The sequence below is a fragment of the Orbicella faveolata genome, unplaced genomic scaffold (genome assembly GCF_042242905.1).
Source record: "Orbicella faveolata isolate gen_17 unplaced genomic scaffold, um_ofav_v1 contig_3, whole genome shotgun sequence".
Classification (NCBI taxonomy): domain Eukaryota; kingdom Metazoa; phylum Cnidaria; class Anthozoa; order Scleractinia; family Merulinidae; genus Orbicella; species Orbicella faveolata.
The window spans coordinates 4624749-4640005 of NW_028301558.1; the positions used below are offsets into that span (position 1 = coordinate 4624749).

General features: G+C 36.6%; 2 protein-coding genes across 4 annotated transcripts; one reads left to right on the forward strand and one right to left on the reverse strand.

Annotated features, from left to right (window-relative positions):
* Positions 1–317: 317 nt before the first annotated feature.
* On the forward strand, positions 318–12085 carry LOC110053231 (magnesium-dependent phosphatase 1-like). Of its 3 annotated transcripts, none has more exons than XM_089298425.1 (7): positions 318–411; positions 4676–4736; positions 5488–5598; positions 6949–7056; positions 8661–8746; positions 10305–10426; positions 10778–12085. In XM_089298425.1, exons 1-6 carry the CDS (start codon positions 354–356, stop codon positions 10388–10390), a joined length of 510 nt encoding a protein of 169 aa, XP_089154551.1. In that variant the 5' UTR covers positions 318–353; the 3' UTR covers positions 10391–10426; positions 10778–12085. The 3 variants fall into 3 exon arrangements, with proteins under 3 accessions (XP_089154551.1, XP_020615101.1, XP_089154552.1); XM_089298426.1 differs by lacking the exon at positions 10305–10426 and adding an exon at positions 4032–4079 and having other exon boundaries at positions 332–411; XM_020759442.2 differs by lacking the exon at positions 10305–10426.
* Positions 11677–14571, reverse strand: LOC149106139 (ras-related protein Rab-32-like). Its single transcript, XM_089298423.1, has one exon. It carries the CDS (start codon positions 13921–13923, stop codon positions 13195–13197), a length of 729 nt encoding a protein of 242 aa, XP_089154549.1. The 5' UTR covers positions 13924–14571; the 3' UTR covers positions 11677–13194.
* Between the last annotated feature and the right edge of the window lie 686 nt (positions 14572–15257).

A 15257-nucleotide genomic window follows, 5' to 3' on the forward strand; every position in this document is an offset into this window, starting at 1 on the left:
AACTTGCACTATTATGCTAAACAGAAACAATTATTTAAAAAAAGATAGGATCATAATCAAAACAAATTAAAAAGAGTTGGCTGGCTTCCAGTCATCAAAAAGAAAAAATTGTTTCTCCTTAATCTTAAATTTCAGGAACTTGAATCAAAAGGTGTTTGCGAAAAGAAAAATAAAAGTCCCTCAGTCCAAGAAACTGACATGTAGTGCTAACAATCATTGTAAAGACTTCTGATATGAAATGACAAAGTTTGCAATTTGGTCAAGATGAAGGACCGCTGTCCCCTTCCTCAGGTCCAGTTTACCTCTGTCTTCTCACCAAAGACTGAACACTAGTTTAGTCCGATAATAAAAGAATGACCATGGAGGAAGATGGCGAAGATTTTCTTCCAAAACTAGTAGTGTTTGATCTAGGTGAGTATGTTACTGGGTAGTACATTGATGAATTTGCTTTAAAAATATTCAGTGGAGCCTAATAATGAGAAACTGCGGCATTATGTTAATGAAATAAGCAGTTGTAAACGTACTTGCACGTGTCTATATGTTCAGTCAAATGCCTCTGGTTCAGTTTAAAATGTTGGAAAAACATCAGCTGAATCAATTAAGCTTATATAATCAACTTACCCTTTCTTAACAAAAATATAAAAAGAACTATGGCATTGATGAAAACTGTGGCGTCCCTAGGCCCTAATATAAGCTATAATTCCAGACTTTTTTGGCTGTCCTACGACTTCTACTGAGTGTTAAGTTGTTTGTGGACTGCATTTTATTCAAGGATATGCTTACTTATAATCCATCAAATATTTCCGCTCATGTGCGATTGTTCTAAACGCATCATGTGACCAATATTCCCCAGCTGGGGAATATCCAAGTGATCTTTCCCAATTTTCAAAACTGTGCGTCATTATTGGGAAAAATATTTGAAGGATAATAAACAAAATAGCTTCCATTTGTCCTTGGATATTATCTGTTGCTCAAAGCTCACACTTTTCCTCGAGCCACGCTCTCAGAAAACTATTCACTTCTCAGAACAGACAATGTCCGTGGACAAATATCCAAGCATATTTCCTAACCAAATGGAGGCTATTGAGGGTGGTAAAGGGTATTTTCGTGACTCGTGATCGGCCCTTTTTTTCCAGTGAAATGTGAAATGGCTAATTTTTTCCTCGTGAATCGTGATTTCCATAGTCGCCGTGAACCGTGATTTTCCAAAATGTTCTCTTTCATTTTCCGTGAAGCATGGAATGCCAATGTTGTATTTTTTGTGAATTGTGAAAGGGCTCCTTTATTTTCTGTGAAACGTGATCTATACCCCCCCTTTACCACCCTCACTATTGTTTATATATTTAACTCAGTCTATTATTAATTTGACTTATTCTGTTTTACAATATTATTGTAGACATAGTTAGCTGTGATAAAAAAGCTTTCTCTTTGCATACAGCAATTTCGGCATTTTGTACAAAATGACTTGGTCGCCATCAATTGCCCCCCCCCCCCCCCCCTCCACATTTAGAAACTCACCAATCCTCTATTCCTGCATGCAAAAGACCATTTCACAGTTGTCTGTTCAGTGACCTGGTCTTTGAAAGGCAGCAAGGTTGCCAGTGATCTTGTTTTGATAAAGGCCTTACTGCTTTTGTTACGTAAATCAAGTTGTTCTTGTTAAGTTATTTTTTTGTAAAAAAAATACCTCTTAGTCGGTGCGTCGGGTATGTTACTTGTCAATGGGTGAGTGAGTGAGTGAGTGAGTGAGTGAGTGAGTGAGTGAGAGATGTATGTATGTCACACCAATCAGATTGGATCTACTATAAACAGCCAATCAAATTTCTTGTTGTAAAGGTAAATGGTATGTGAGAAGATCTGATCCCGATAAAGTTCAGAACGGCTGTATTCATTCTTCTATAAAAGAGGAGGAAGTATTCATATATTGGGTTTACTTAGACATTTTCTGTGGGTTAGACTGAGGATTTTAGTTATATGAACAAGATGAGCCTTGAGGTTTGAAACAGTTCATGAGTTCGTAGTATGCAAATGCAACGAGATATTTTTATTTTTAGTTAAAGGTAACTTGATACTTTTGTTTTTCATAAGGAGTAAATTCAATTAGAGGTCACGAATTGTTGCTTCTAGTTCTTAGGACATGTTTTGGAGGGGACGAGACTTAAGATTTGAAACAGTTCTAACATTTACAATAGTAAGTGCGGGTGACGATTGTTTTGTACTTGTTGCATGCAAGTATAACAAGATATTTTTGTTTTTTGGTTACAAAGTGTAATTTGACACTCTTGTTTTTCACAAGGGAGTAAATTCAATTAGAGCGGACGAATCGTCACCACTCTTTCCCATGAGATGTTTGCTATCTTTAGTAACAAATGGTAACTTTTGTTTTTTATATGGGAGTAAATTCAATTAGAGCTGACAAGTTATCGGCTATTGTTTCCAGGATATTAAACAAAAAAGCTTGCATTTCTGGATGGTTTTTACGTCTCTGCAGTAGCAGTTTAATAGTTTTATTTGATAACATTCATTTCAGTCCGATATTTTTTAAGGTAAAAAGTATGAAAACTGTTCAAATGTTCTTTGAAGACTGCGTGGCACCAAGTTAAAGTGCAATTTAATTAAATCAGACTTTCAACCTGTCAGAGGTTTTTTTCTCTTTCTTTCTATTTTTGGTGAAGTTGTGTTTTGTTGTGTTGTGTGAAAAGGTAAACTTACGTCTCATATAAAATGCAAAAAAGTACCTAAATTAACTTGAGTATTTTTGAGCAAAAATTCCTCTTAGGGGTTGGAAGGGTTATGTGATCAGTGAGTGAGGGAGTTATGCATGTGCACGTGTCACACCGGGTTGCATCAAAGAACGAATCAAATTGCCTGTTAGAAAATAAGATGGTATCTACATTAATCTGGAGACATGTCAGATTACTGTAGTTTGTTCAGTCAAACATCTTATGGCTTACTATTTAGCTATCTTACCATGACCGATGTAACATCGCAACCAAAAAAAAATGTCAAATTAACCAAATCATTACTGTACCATGAATGCTCCTATCTCCGACACTTCACACAAAAAAATAACTCTTGCACACCTTGCATGCCTATGTTGCTAACTAGTTGGCATTTAAATGAGGAAAGCAGAGAGTTCTGTATCAAAGCAATGTCACCTCCAGCCTTGCTTGCATTCATAGGCCAGGTAACTAATCTTATTATATGGCTGGCTCCGTGAGCAGGCAAGATGAATCAAATCCTGCACTGTGATTGGCTATCCGAGCAGGCAAGATAGAGCTGTCTTGCCCACTCGGGACTACCTGCCGTGTCCCGCAAGAAAAATTTTCCCGAAAGCCATATAATAAAATCCTTTATTGACCAAGCTTGTTCGGCCAAGATAGCTGGATATTGGCCGCGTTCTTTTTTTGCGTGTTTATGGACCTCGACTCCGTCTCAGTCCATAAACACGGAAAAAAAGAACTTGGCCAATATCCAGCCATCTTGACCTCACACTTGGTCAATAACCCATATATACAACTGTAAAATGGCCTATTGGAATTTCAAAAGCTCTATCCATCCTAAACCCTTACCTTTCAGAGTTTATATTTGATAGCCAGCCTCTTTTAAAAGTATTCCCACTTCTAATGAATTTAATGTGCTTCTTCTCTTGACAAAGAAAATTTGCTGATAATTCTAATAAGAAATTTGTTAACCCTAAAGACTCTGGCACTTGTTTTGCAATGCACATTGTTTTAAAGTAATAATTAGCTCTTATTAACCAAGCAGGAGGTCTGTATGGGAGAATCTTGACCGAAGTCGTGAGTACAGACCGAACGCAGTGAGGTCTGTACACACGACCGAGGTCAAGATTCTCCCATACAGATCGACTTAGCTCAGTTAATAAGATGTTTATTATATGGCAAAGAAGAAAACTTTAATTCGTTTAATGTAACTGGTTTTTCTGACATTTTGCTTGCGAACGGCGATGAGCTTGACTTAAACCTGCCTGGCGGAATTTGCTCATCCTCTTTACTTTTTTTTGTCATCAGGCTTTTTAGCACTTCCATAAATGATCGAGAAGAAAATAAAAGAAAATGGTGAACATTTTTGTATTTTAGTTTGCTACTTTTTCAACGCAAAATGAAATTGGTCTAGATGCCGGTCTAGATGGGAAAATCTAGACCGCAGTCAATATCGATTTCAGCCAATCAAATTCATGAATTCGGTAGTTCCCAGTCCTTGTGAGACACAGCCATATAATAATAGTATATAATAGTAACTTTATTTAGAGTCGAAGAATGTGAGGAGTGTTTGCACAATACCCATGCATCTTCCGAGCCAAAGGCTTAAGATAAAAATGTTCAACTAAAAAAAAAGAAAGGGAAGGAAGTATATGTCTAAATTTTTACATTAACTTATAGAAAGATATATATTTTGATATCTATTTGATCTACATTTGTATTACATGTATATGTTCTGACACCCATGCAACACTCAATTTATTAATTTTGTTGTTATCACTGAACCAATTGGATGCAAGTAGATAACTCATGCATGTGTCCAGAATAAGTCTTTCAGGCTGAACATTAGGGTTGGCAAATGGTAAAATTTTAGGCTCCATGCATGCTAGCTTTAGAGTCTGCACTGTCAAAATGGCTAAACTAAATCTTGTGACTGTGTGTTTCGTCAACAGATTTTACATTGTGGCCTTTTTGGGCTGATACTCATGTGTCTCCTCCTTTTTCAAAGAAAAGGTGAATCTCTGTATTTGGCTCTAGATCTTTGTACTTGAGTTCAGATTTGCAGTAATTAACAATTATTGGATGAGGAGCAAAATATTGTGATTTGTTAGTGGCAAGCAGATCAATTAATTGCCCAAGCTGAAGGCTGAAGCAAATAACTGATCTGCGAGATACTGACAAATTATGATATTTTGCGATGCCCAATTGCAATAATTGTTTTATCATTTGATCACCAAGTTTGTTTTCATATTTAAATCACTCTCTGACAGCTCAGGGAAGCGATCTGCCATTTTTCACACAAGAGCATTGGTATGATTACACGTGAGCACAATGTTATTTGCAGCAAAACACACACAGTGTGGGTGTCTCAAAAACTAAGACCTAGGATCTAAGACCTAAGACCCCCTCTGAATCTCAAAAACTAAGACCTAAGACCCCCTCTGAATCTCAAAAACTAAGACGTAAGACCCCCACCAAATCTCAAAAACTAAGACCTAAGACCTCCTCTGAATCTCAAAAACTAAGACCTACAACCCCCGCCCAGATTCGGTGGGGGTCTTAGGTCTTAGTTTTTGAGACAACCCACACAGTATTACACATAAGCAGACCATTATTTGTAGGTAGTTATTTGCAGGTCACGCAGTGGGCTCTTGGCCAATGAAAAAGAAGGAAAAAATTCACCAAATGATAATGTAAAATATTAGTGACTGTACTAATATGTGCAATTTGGTTCATGAATAAATTAATATGTTTTAATTAAAAGCAATGGTTCAGTGGAGGATAGAAGTGGATACAAGATAAAACTATATGATGATACATTGGACATTCTGAAGTTTCTCAAGTCAAAGGAAATATGTTTGGCAGCAGCTTCCAGGCAAGTTTTAAAAGTTAAAATATTACAATAATTTGAAAGGCTTGGTGGAAAAAGGACATCAGCAATTTTTGGTCAAAAGTGAACTTTGTCGAAAGCACTCCAAATTTCACATGCGGTTTTTTACTGGTAATTGATGACAATGGAAATCTCTTTTCTGAACTCTTCAATTTCTGTCAAAACACAGAGGACTGGTGATAAGTTATTAATCATTATTAGATGAAACAGTCAGCTGTGTTCCCTTGATAAAAGAAAAACTGAAGAATACCAATTTTTGAATATTCCAGATCAGTTAGTTAGTTCTCTCCATGCCATGAGGTGCATAATGCTGCAACTTTTACTCACCAACCAGCCCTGTCTTGTGCCATGCCATCTAGCTGGACTGGTCTAGCCTCTGACCCCCCCTTGGAGGCAGGGACAAGATATAGGTTTACTATAATGCCAGTCATTCACTTTTGTGCAAGCCGTGCTCACCCTAACCCATGTCCCTGAGGAAAGAACCACTGATATTAACATGGTGAGGAGGTGTGACTACGGAATTCACTCCTACCCTTGGAGCATCATATAAAGGGGACCCCAGGAGCATGAGCTCTTAAACAAGGCTTTTAAATCAAGAGTCACTCAATATTTTACTTGTAAATTTTGACTCTCTTTCCATTGCCACTTTTTTTCCTTCAGTTTTGTTCAGATAAATAAAAGTACCACATTAAGTTGTAATTTCTGCACCATTAAACATTGACAAGGCAACTTTTTTCGCTTACTTTCCATCGGTTGTTTGATTTTTCTTCTTCAAGGTGTGCATCTATTGATCACACCTGCCTCAGACTTGGGTTTCCTTGTTTTAGAGAACAACTTTTTAAAATTAATTGTTGTGCATCATCTATTTGCAAGTATGGTCTTGACTCTGAATCTGTGAAACCCTTTTTTTTGTTTTGCTCAAGGTATGCCGCTCAACGTTATGTCCTCCTTACATCTGCTGCTAATATACTTGGTGAAATATTGTCATTGAGCAGTGACGTTAGAAAACTAAATTTTTTATTGTATGGTGTTCAGTAGATGTAAATTACGATGTCAACTGTGCTTTTTTTTTTTTAAGAAGTACAAAGTTTTACAAATAATACTAATTGCTTTTCGGTGGCCACTGTTTGGTTGTTAAAATACTACATCTCTAGATATGTAGACTTAGCTCATTGTTTTCAGTGCAATTTTTATGTGTTTGTGTCCGTGTCAGCCTGAATAAATGAAGTAAAAATTGTAATATTGTAAATTATCCCTCTCCTTCTAAGCCTAGATGCTTTGGGGGTAAACAATAACAAATATGTTTAAATTTTAAAAAATGCCATTATTCTGCAGGACTGAAGATCCCGCTGCTGCTCAGGAGCTTTTGAGAGTATTAGACATTGACAAGTATTTCTCATATAAAGAGATATATCCTGGATCAAAAGTGACTCATTTTAGAGAGTAAGTGGGTGTTGCAAAAGAGAATAGATCATCTATTAAGTAAAGTACATTTATTTATTTTATCTATTAACTATGTAATTTAGAAATAGATAACATTTTCTGTTTTTCTATTGTTTTTCTATTAAGTTTAAATATAAATATATTCACATTCTATCATGAATGGATCAAGAATCTGTAGGGTCTAATTTACTGTTCAATTTTTAGCAAAATAAGCCCATCCCAAATGGAGACCAGACTCAAGAAAATGGTAGAAATAGGGCTCTGAAACAGCATGGGCCTTTACTTTAAAGTCTTGTCATTTGACTATTGCCGTGTTTTCACGAGACAGGCTTACTACGGTTACAGCTTACCAAGGTTTCGTAACTAAACCGCAGTTATTAGAGAATCTGTTTACACAAAGCTAATTAACAAAGGTAGGCCACATACAACGGACAGTTTGAGGTTTTCTCGGAAAGCAAGTGCTGCAATGTTGCTCAGAAGCTATTGAAAAATTATAAAATTTGACTTTACCCCAGTGCCAAACGCAGATCGTTGTCAATTTGCTTGCGGTGATGTCGAACCAAACTCTCCTTAAATGTAAAGCTTTGTAGATGAATAGTGGAAAGAAAATTTTGATATCTTGCTGAGCCTCCTCGCGAAAAACGGCATCTGCCACGAAGCCCGGACTACGTAAATGTTTACCAGTACTTCTTCTTATTCGAAGCCGCTTTAAATTCTAACATTTGCTTTTCTTCTCCATAGACCTCAATTATGATTTTTTTTTCTCTATTTGTGGTAGGTCGTCTTCTAGTTGCGCATGCCTGTACACTGTTACTAAGCTACTGAGCTTCTAACAGAAAGGAAATGCCAACGGCACTTGAGAATGAACGGGAAACAGCATTCCAGGATTTCTTTGCCTAAACATGAGTTTATTTAGCTTTTTTTGCCCATTGACTTGAAACCCACTTACATAAGGAGGAATCTTTGTCTGTTTTTCTCTTCTTTATGCGCTGCACGTGTAAACACTTGCTGCCAAGATATCACGACAACGTCTGCTTTTCCTCGGTTACCGTCGGTTACTGAGCTAAACCATGCCTGATAATGTGTTCAACTGTCGACAAACCTAGGTTGGCCTACTTTTGATTTTGCCGCCATTTACTGAGGTTTGCTACTGTGTTTACACAATTAAAAATTTCACTTCAGTAAAGTTGAAACAAAACCAAGGTAAACATCTCGTAAAAACACAGGCTATGTCAAGTTAGAAATGTGGATGATAATAATTATCATTTAAATAAATCATGGTCAAATTCATATTTTTTCTGGAGAAAGCTAGAACCAAAACCTGTCAAATATTGTTGTTATGATTTTGTAAGTGAAATGAAGGTCACATGTCAAATTACCCTTATAGACTATAGACTGGAACAAAGCCTAAACATCCCCAGGGGGAACTCTCAAAATAGATGTTGATGGCACATGGCGATGCCTATTTGCTTTTTAAGGGTTGAAAATTTACTGTGTTTTTACACTGCTTTATTAAGCTCTTAGACCGATCACCAGTAAGCAATAACAGAAACTTATTGTCAGCAAATAACATTAGCAGTGTTTCTTGTCTTTTTATCTTCAAGATTTACTCAGGCAAGTGGAATCCCATACTCCAACATGCTTTTCTTTGATGATGAAGAGACAAACATTGACGAGATTAGCAGACTTGGTAAGTGCTAATAAATCAGTTCTTCTTAGCTGTAGGTTATTTAGTTAAGACAGTATTGGTGAGGATGCTGTGTGAGTTTTTTCCATTTACTTAAACAAATCTGTGTGTCTTAAGAGTGGATCTCCTTTACAAAATCTCACCACTCCTTGTTTTGTTGTTTGTCTGTTTTGTTTTTGTTTTAAAGAAAGTTTAATAATAACACCAACAAGGTGATATGTATCAATCAAGGAAGACATTGATTAACATCTCCCCCCTCCCCCCTCCCCCCCATTAAAAACACCCCTGTAGTTGACTCATTGATTTACCAATTGAGGGAGGAATTTGACATCAGTGGGCTGTGGGGAATCTGGCACCATATGGGAAGAATTATGGGGCACTTGGTAAACAAGTTGTTGCAAAGTCGTGGTGAAGCTAGAAGACACTGAGAAAACAGCAAGGGACAGCCCTGTTCTTTTCTGTCATCTTGGCTCAGCAAAAAGAGCCCTCAAATGCTTCTTAAGACGTTGATGAGAAATATATACTTAGTTTAATTTGCCTGTGAAATTGTATTCCCCAGTATGGTTATGTTACTGTAGTGGAAGTTCAGTAGAGGTTTTGTGAGGAAGTTTTTTTTTTTTCTTTAGTCATTTTTGTCATGTCTTGGGGTTCAGGCATTTGATCAGCTAATATGGTGCAAGGTGGGATATTTGAACACCATTTTGGCTTGAGGAACGGAGATTTGAATGTTCAAAAGTTTGAAAGTTCAAAAAATTGGGGGTTGCCTTGCATGGGGATGTTGAAGTTTCACATTTACTGGAAGGTAAGATCCACCTTAGACTGAGATATCTGGGAGAATAGCTGGGTAACTTCTGTAAGGGGCAACCATATTTTTCTGACATTTACAGGAAGAAACCTCTTCAATGATAAAACAACTTACATTAAATAAACTCAGTAGGTTTGATGGGTATGTTTAAACTTAACAGAAGGGACATTATGATAGTGAAACTTTCTGGAACAGATCTCACTAAAGCTGTTGTTTAGTAGCCAGTAATTGGCACATGTATGTGAATCTAAACATTTTCCTTTTTGAAACTTAAATTAGAAGTTTCATTTTGGAAAAATTGGACCTGTCCGACTAGCTTTAAACAGTAAAATATGTGGAGCTCTGTAGGTAACCAATTTTGAGAGCTTGGTTGTTGATGGTTGTCACTGGTTACCAAAATAAACTGAAAACTGATACCTTTTCTCCCCTAAAACCTTAAGCTTCTTTCTGGGGCTCTTGGATGCCATGCTAGTTGATGCCATTTAAGAAACAGAAAACATTTTGCATGTTTATATCAAGTTATAGAAACACAAGTGGAAGTTTGGGAGAATTAGAAATGCTGTGGGAACACAAGCTGATAGGCAAGTGTTTCCACATCTTTTTCAAGTTCTCCAAAACTCTCACAAGTGTTTTTATTTAACAATTACATTATGAGCTTAAGATTTCTATCGTGCATAGAAATCGAGAGGGAATAATCTAATTGTTTTAGTTTAAATCTACTAGTCGTTCAAAACTTTATCTAAATCCTCTCCACAGACACCTTGAAAACGCAAAGAAGAGACCATCATTTTGTTAATTACAAGTGCACACTGCTACAGTACTCACTATCTACAACAAAATAGATAGTGAGTAGCGCAGCCAATCAGAGAGTGGCATTCGTGAGTGCTAGTAGATTTATATTATAACAGAATAGATAGTACACTATTAGATTACTACACTAGTAGATTTATACTTAAACCAATAGAAACACGAAGAAAATGTCTTCTATCTTTTTTTAGAAAACAGCTCAAAGAAAACAGCAAACAATGTGACTGCGACAACTTTACTGGGTTTCTATTGAGGCGTAGAGACACGATTTTTAATCAATCAGCGTACATATTTTCTTTAGGCTATTTTCTAAATTTGATTTCTGAGACAAAAATTCAGGCTGTATTTTGAATTGTTTGACAACTTAAGGTTTAAGTTCCCAAAACATTCAGTACCAACAAGATCTGCATGCTTTCTTTCAGGTGTAACTTGTGTTTTGGTGAGAAGTGGAATGAAACACACTGTCTTACAGAATGGACTTGAGCAATTTGCTGCAAGGCACAAGCAAAAAAACAGATAGCCCCAAAAAATCTGATTCCCCAAGTGACACAGGTGCTCTCCCATATGATGGCAAACGGGATGTGGGAACTCATGCTTAAATCAATAATAATATTGCTTTAAGCATGAGTTCAGTAAGTATTACTTTTGTGACTGGACAAATCAGAAGGCCCTTGAAAGGGGTCTTTGAGAGAGGATCCATGGAAGAAAAAATTTAAAATTGATCTTAAAAAATAGTCTCGAAAATATCAAAAAGAACTTGTAATTGACATAACAAACCTGACAGAAAAGTTTGTCTTGGAGTAAGAGACCCAGATGTGCACAAAGAAAGCTGGGCAGGGGAGGGGAGTGGAGATTAAGTGTTTTTTATGCTGAAAGGGTGTGAATAGTCAGAGATGGAAACAAACTATACTGAGTCTTCATTGTAAAAACAATCACTAAGTAATTTTTGCCATTATGGTCCATTTGATCCATTAAGGAGGAGAGAATGGCTGTTATTACAGTTGAGCCTGTGGTCAAATATTCTTTTGCTTAAAAAGGCATGGAAACGAGGCAAACGGGTCTGTACAGAGCAAAATTGACCCTTTTGCTTTGTTTGCACGTCAAACCGCTGATAACTGTAGTAACGGCTATTGAGTGGCAAACTATAATCATTGATAGTGGGCAATAATTATTACAATCATTTGTACACATCATCATCGTACAAATCAAAGTATTTCATCATCATCATCATCGTACAAATCAAAGTATTTTTAGAAAGTATTTTGCCGTGTTTATTTCAAATTAAGAGTCTTAAATGCGTGAAAATTAGCAAAGGCTGATGTGGCTTCCTCTCTAAATATTTTAATTTATTTTTGTAACATTTTCTGTCATTATTTATTTGCAATAACAATTTCAGATTTCTACTTTAAAAATTACATTTTTGGAATATTTATTTATCTCTTACATCAACTCTGCAACTTGTAGTAGGTCAGTATATTAATTCACATTTATACTGCTTAGGGATGTATGCAACATTTCAACGATAATTTTTCTCTCAAGATATGTAAAATCCTGATTTTTCTCTCTGAATTGTTTCCAATAGAATGTTTAGTGATGAAAAATTGAATCAAACGATTCCTCAGGATACCTTAAAATCCGTTGTTACCAATGTAAATTTGAAATTGCGTTATCTGATGTGAAAATTCATTGGGCTGGATGAATTAAAATTTAAACTATTTGAACCTCTAAAATGCTGTAATTTCTCACTGTGTCTTTGAATAACACGCAAACGCCACCTAATCAACGGTTACACTTTTTGCTTCTGTGATAATAATTATAATCATAGCAGACATCTTGGGTAAATGTTTTCTCAAGAAACAACACAACGTCTTTTAGAAACATGTTTCAACAGAATCTTCTGTCATCTTCAGTTTAAATTACAAAGTACAGAGTTGAATATATAGTGTACTCAAATGCTAATTGACTATAAGAACAAAAGGAAACATGACAATGTAAAATACTACAAAGAAAGTTTTAAATTAACGTGATAAAGTTGATGATTTAGTGTAGGTCATGGTAGGTTTTCCCATTGAATATGAATAGCTTCTTCATGCTCCAACGACTGTTTCAGTATCCTAGATCACGCTTCCACCACCTTCCAGCATAAGATAAAAGAAGCTATTCATATTCAGTGGGAAAAACCTATGCTAAATCATCAACTTTATCATGTTAATTTACATATTTAAATATTTTACATTGTCATTTTTCCTTTTGTTCTTATAGTCAATTAGCATTTTGCGTACACCATATATTCAACTCTGTACTTTGTAATTTAAACTGAGGATGACAGAAGATTCTGTTGAAACATGTTTTTAAAGAACTTTGTGTTGTTTCTCAAAATTTGAACATGTCTTGCTACTATCCAGACCTTTTAACTGTTTTTTCTTTTTAATCTTTGATGATTGTTGTCATTAATATGATTGATGGCAGCAAAAGACCTGCGTTCATTAGGTATTTTCTGTACACTGGCTTTCTAGTTGCTCTACCATGTGATAATAAATAATAACCACTGATGGGAAAAGTCAATGTATTCCAATGAATGCTTCCTTGAAGTGTAAAGTTTGCATCTTTTCCACCAGGCTCTCCTTTGATTTGTCACGCAACACCTGTTTCCTTCTGTTGCGTGACCAGGCAAATTTATTAATGGTGGTAATTGGAAAGATAAATATATATCTATATAAGAAAAGAAAAAGAAGTTAATAGATTATTTAATTCTTTTGGAACCTAGATATTTATTTGAAAAAGTCATAAAGATGGTCCGTAAAACAAATGTGTTCTCATACAATGGGATGTCCTTTATTTAGAGATTATACGTTTCTAGGCCGTATTTGAGTTTCCAGTCGCCCCAGATGGTCACTCCTTTCCTTGACAAAACGATGACCTCGTCTAGAACCTTTTGAGCAGCTTTAGCATACACCCTCTTGTAGCTATCGGTCTTGCGTGACAAACACTCAAACCAGGTGACAAACCCATGTTGTTTACAATAACTGTCCATTTCCTGTGTGATTTTCACGACATCTCCTTGACACTCGTTTTGATTAGAATTGTTGATCATGACAAGAACCACGGGGACTTTAAAACCATTCCGTCCTGTGCTCGGATTGGCGCTCTGTATTAATTTAAAATATTGAAGCGCCGAGGAAAGGGAAGATGGTTTGTCGACATCAAAAAACACCATCGCTCCATCACACGCTTTGAACAGGTTGCAGTTGCGGCCGCAAAGGAAAAGAAATCTGTCGATGGGCGCAAGTTCCCAAAACTGAATCTTTAGGGTATACTCCTGTAAGTTTGATGCATTTTTCCACGATACTTCCTCCCGATGCAACCATGGAGTACAGTAGGCCCTTGGGGAAGATACCCTTTCTTTCCATTTTGGATCACCTGCAATAATTATTTTCAGATGCAGTTCGTCACCATTTTCCAGGATGTTTTTCTTGAACGATTTTAACTGGATTTCCTTTCCAAGTCGACTCAAACGATCTTTGTTTTCTTCTTCGGGTTTCTCGTAGAAAGCGTGAGGTAGGTTCATGTTGTTTTTAAAAACACCTTCAAGGAAGTTAAGTAGACAAATTGACCTTTTAACTAGCCAGCTATTGTCTCTTCCTGTGTTCTGTGCTAACCGTAGGCTTTGCTGTTTAAACTTCAAACGGTCTCTATACCCTCGGCGACAGTTACTGAATTTAAAACAACTTGTTGAAGTAATAACTATAAATTGGGCCGAAATTTGATGACTTGGCAACTGATATTTTTACTTTCTTGTCAAACCGAACGTTGAGAAAGATTTCCTGTTAAGGATCGGGAATCCAGCGTGTAGGAGCTTGCTATCTTGTTCTCATTTCGTGCAGCTTCTTGTCCTTCAAGTTCAGTCCAACTGTATAGTTGTATGTAGCGTCCCCTTCTTGAAGAACAGGTCCTCTGTTTGAGTCACATGAAGTTACATGCGTCTTGTGATAAGCAAGTCAGTTTATCACATGAGTCAATTAGAAGCCTGGCGAGAAAAACTGAAAAACTCATGACTCGTCGTCGGACTCGTCAAAACAATCACTGACTTGATTTATGCTTGATTTTAGTTTCATGATGTGGGATCCGTGACGAAGCTAAATGCTCTCGAATTCAAATTTAATACGAGAGAATGAACTAGAAGACAACCAGCTTCAACTTGAGGTGTCACACACCAGTCACGATCTCACCTTCACACTTGTCTCATCAGACGGCTTTTTGTCACGAAACGCCTCTCCATCAGGGCTGCCAAAATTAAAAGGACCTCTCTTTTGGATTTCAACCTTTTAACCATATAATTGATGTAAGACTGAGTGGAGTCTAATTCGGTCTGTAATCATACGAATGATTTTAAGAAAATCGGACAACCGGCCACGTAGCCTAATTTGTTCTATCGTGAGTATGACAAAGTGGCTAAACGGATTTTCACCTAATTGAGCAATTGGAATCTCCCACAGTGTGGAACTTCGCGCAAAATATTTTTCGTAGGACTGAAATTTTCGAGAAAAAATATTTCTATTAGCCGGCTGCCAGGCATTTTTACATGTACCTCTAAGACTATTTCAGGTAGCCAGTACCCCTATTACCGGCATTTGTCTTCTAACTTGTAAATACTCTATGGGGTAGAACAAAGTCTGTTGAGATTTCAATCGCCCACTTTCTGTGGTTGTCAAAGGCCACAGAATGGCGTCGTAGTATGTCCGAAACTCAAGTAGAAGAAATAGTTTTGGACATCTGATGAGGTTATTTCTCGTAGACCATTAAAAAAATAAGCGAAATTTCTCTTGTAAATTTCATAACTCGCCGATCGCGATAATTTCCCAAGTTTTCCGAAAGTTTAATGTCTTGCGTTGCAGATTAATT

Coding starts and splice junctions, on each gene's coding strand:
- LOC110053231 (XM_020759442.2), top strand. CDS start 354: ATGACCATGGAGGAAGATGGCGAAGATTTTCTTCCAAAACTAGTAGTG. Junction 4,737..5,487: donor CCTCCTTTTTCAAAGAAAAG/GTGAATCTCTGT, acceptor TTTAATTAAAAG/CAATGGTTCAGTGGAGGATA. Junction 8,747..10,777: donor TGACGAGATTAGCAGACTTG/GTAAGTGCTAAT, acceptor GCTTTCTTTCAG/GTGTAACTTGTGTTTTGGTG.
- LOC149106139 (XM_089298423.1), bottom strand. CDS start 13,923: ATGAACCTACCTCACGCTTTCTACGAGAAACCCGAAGAAGAAAACAAA.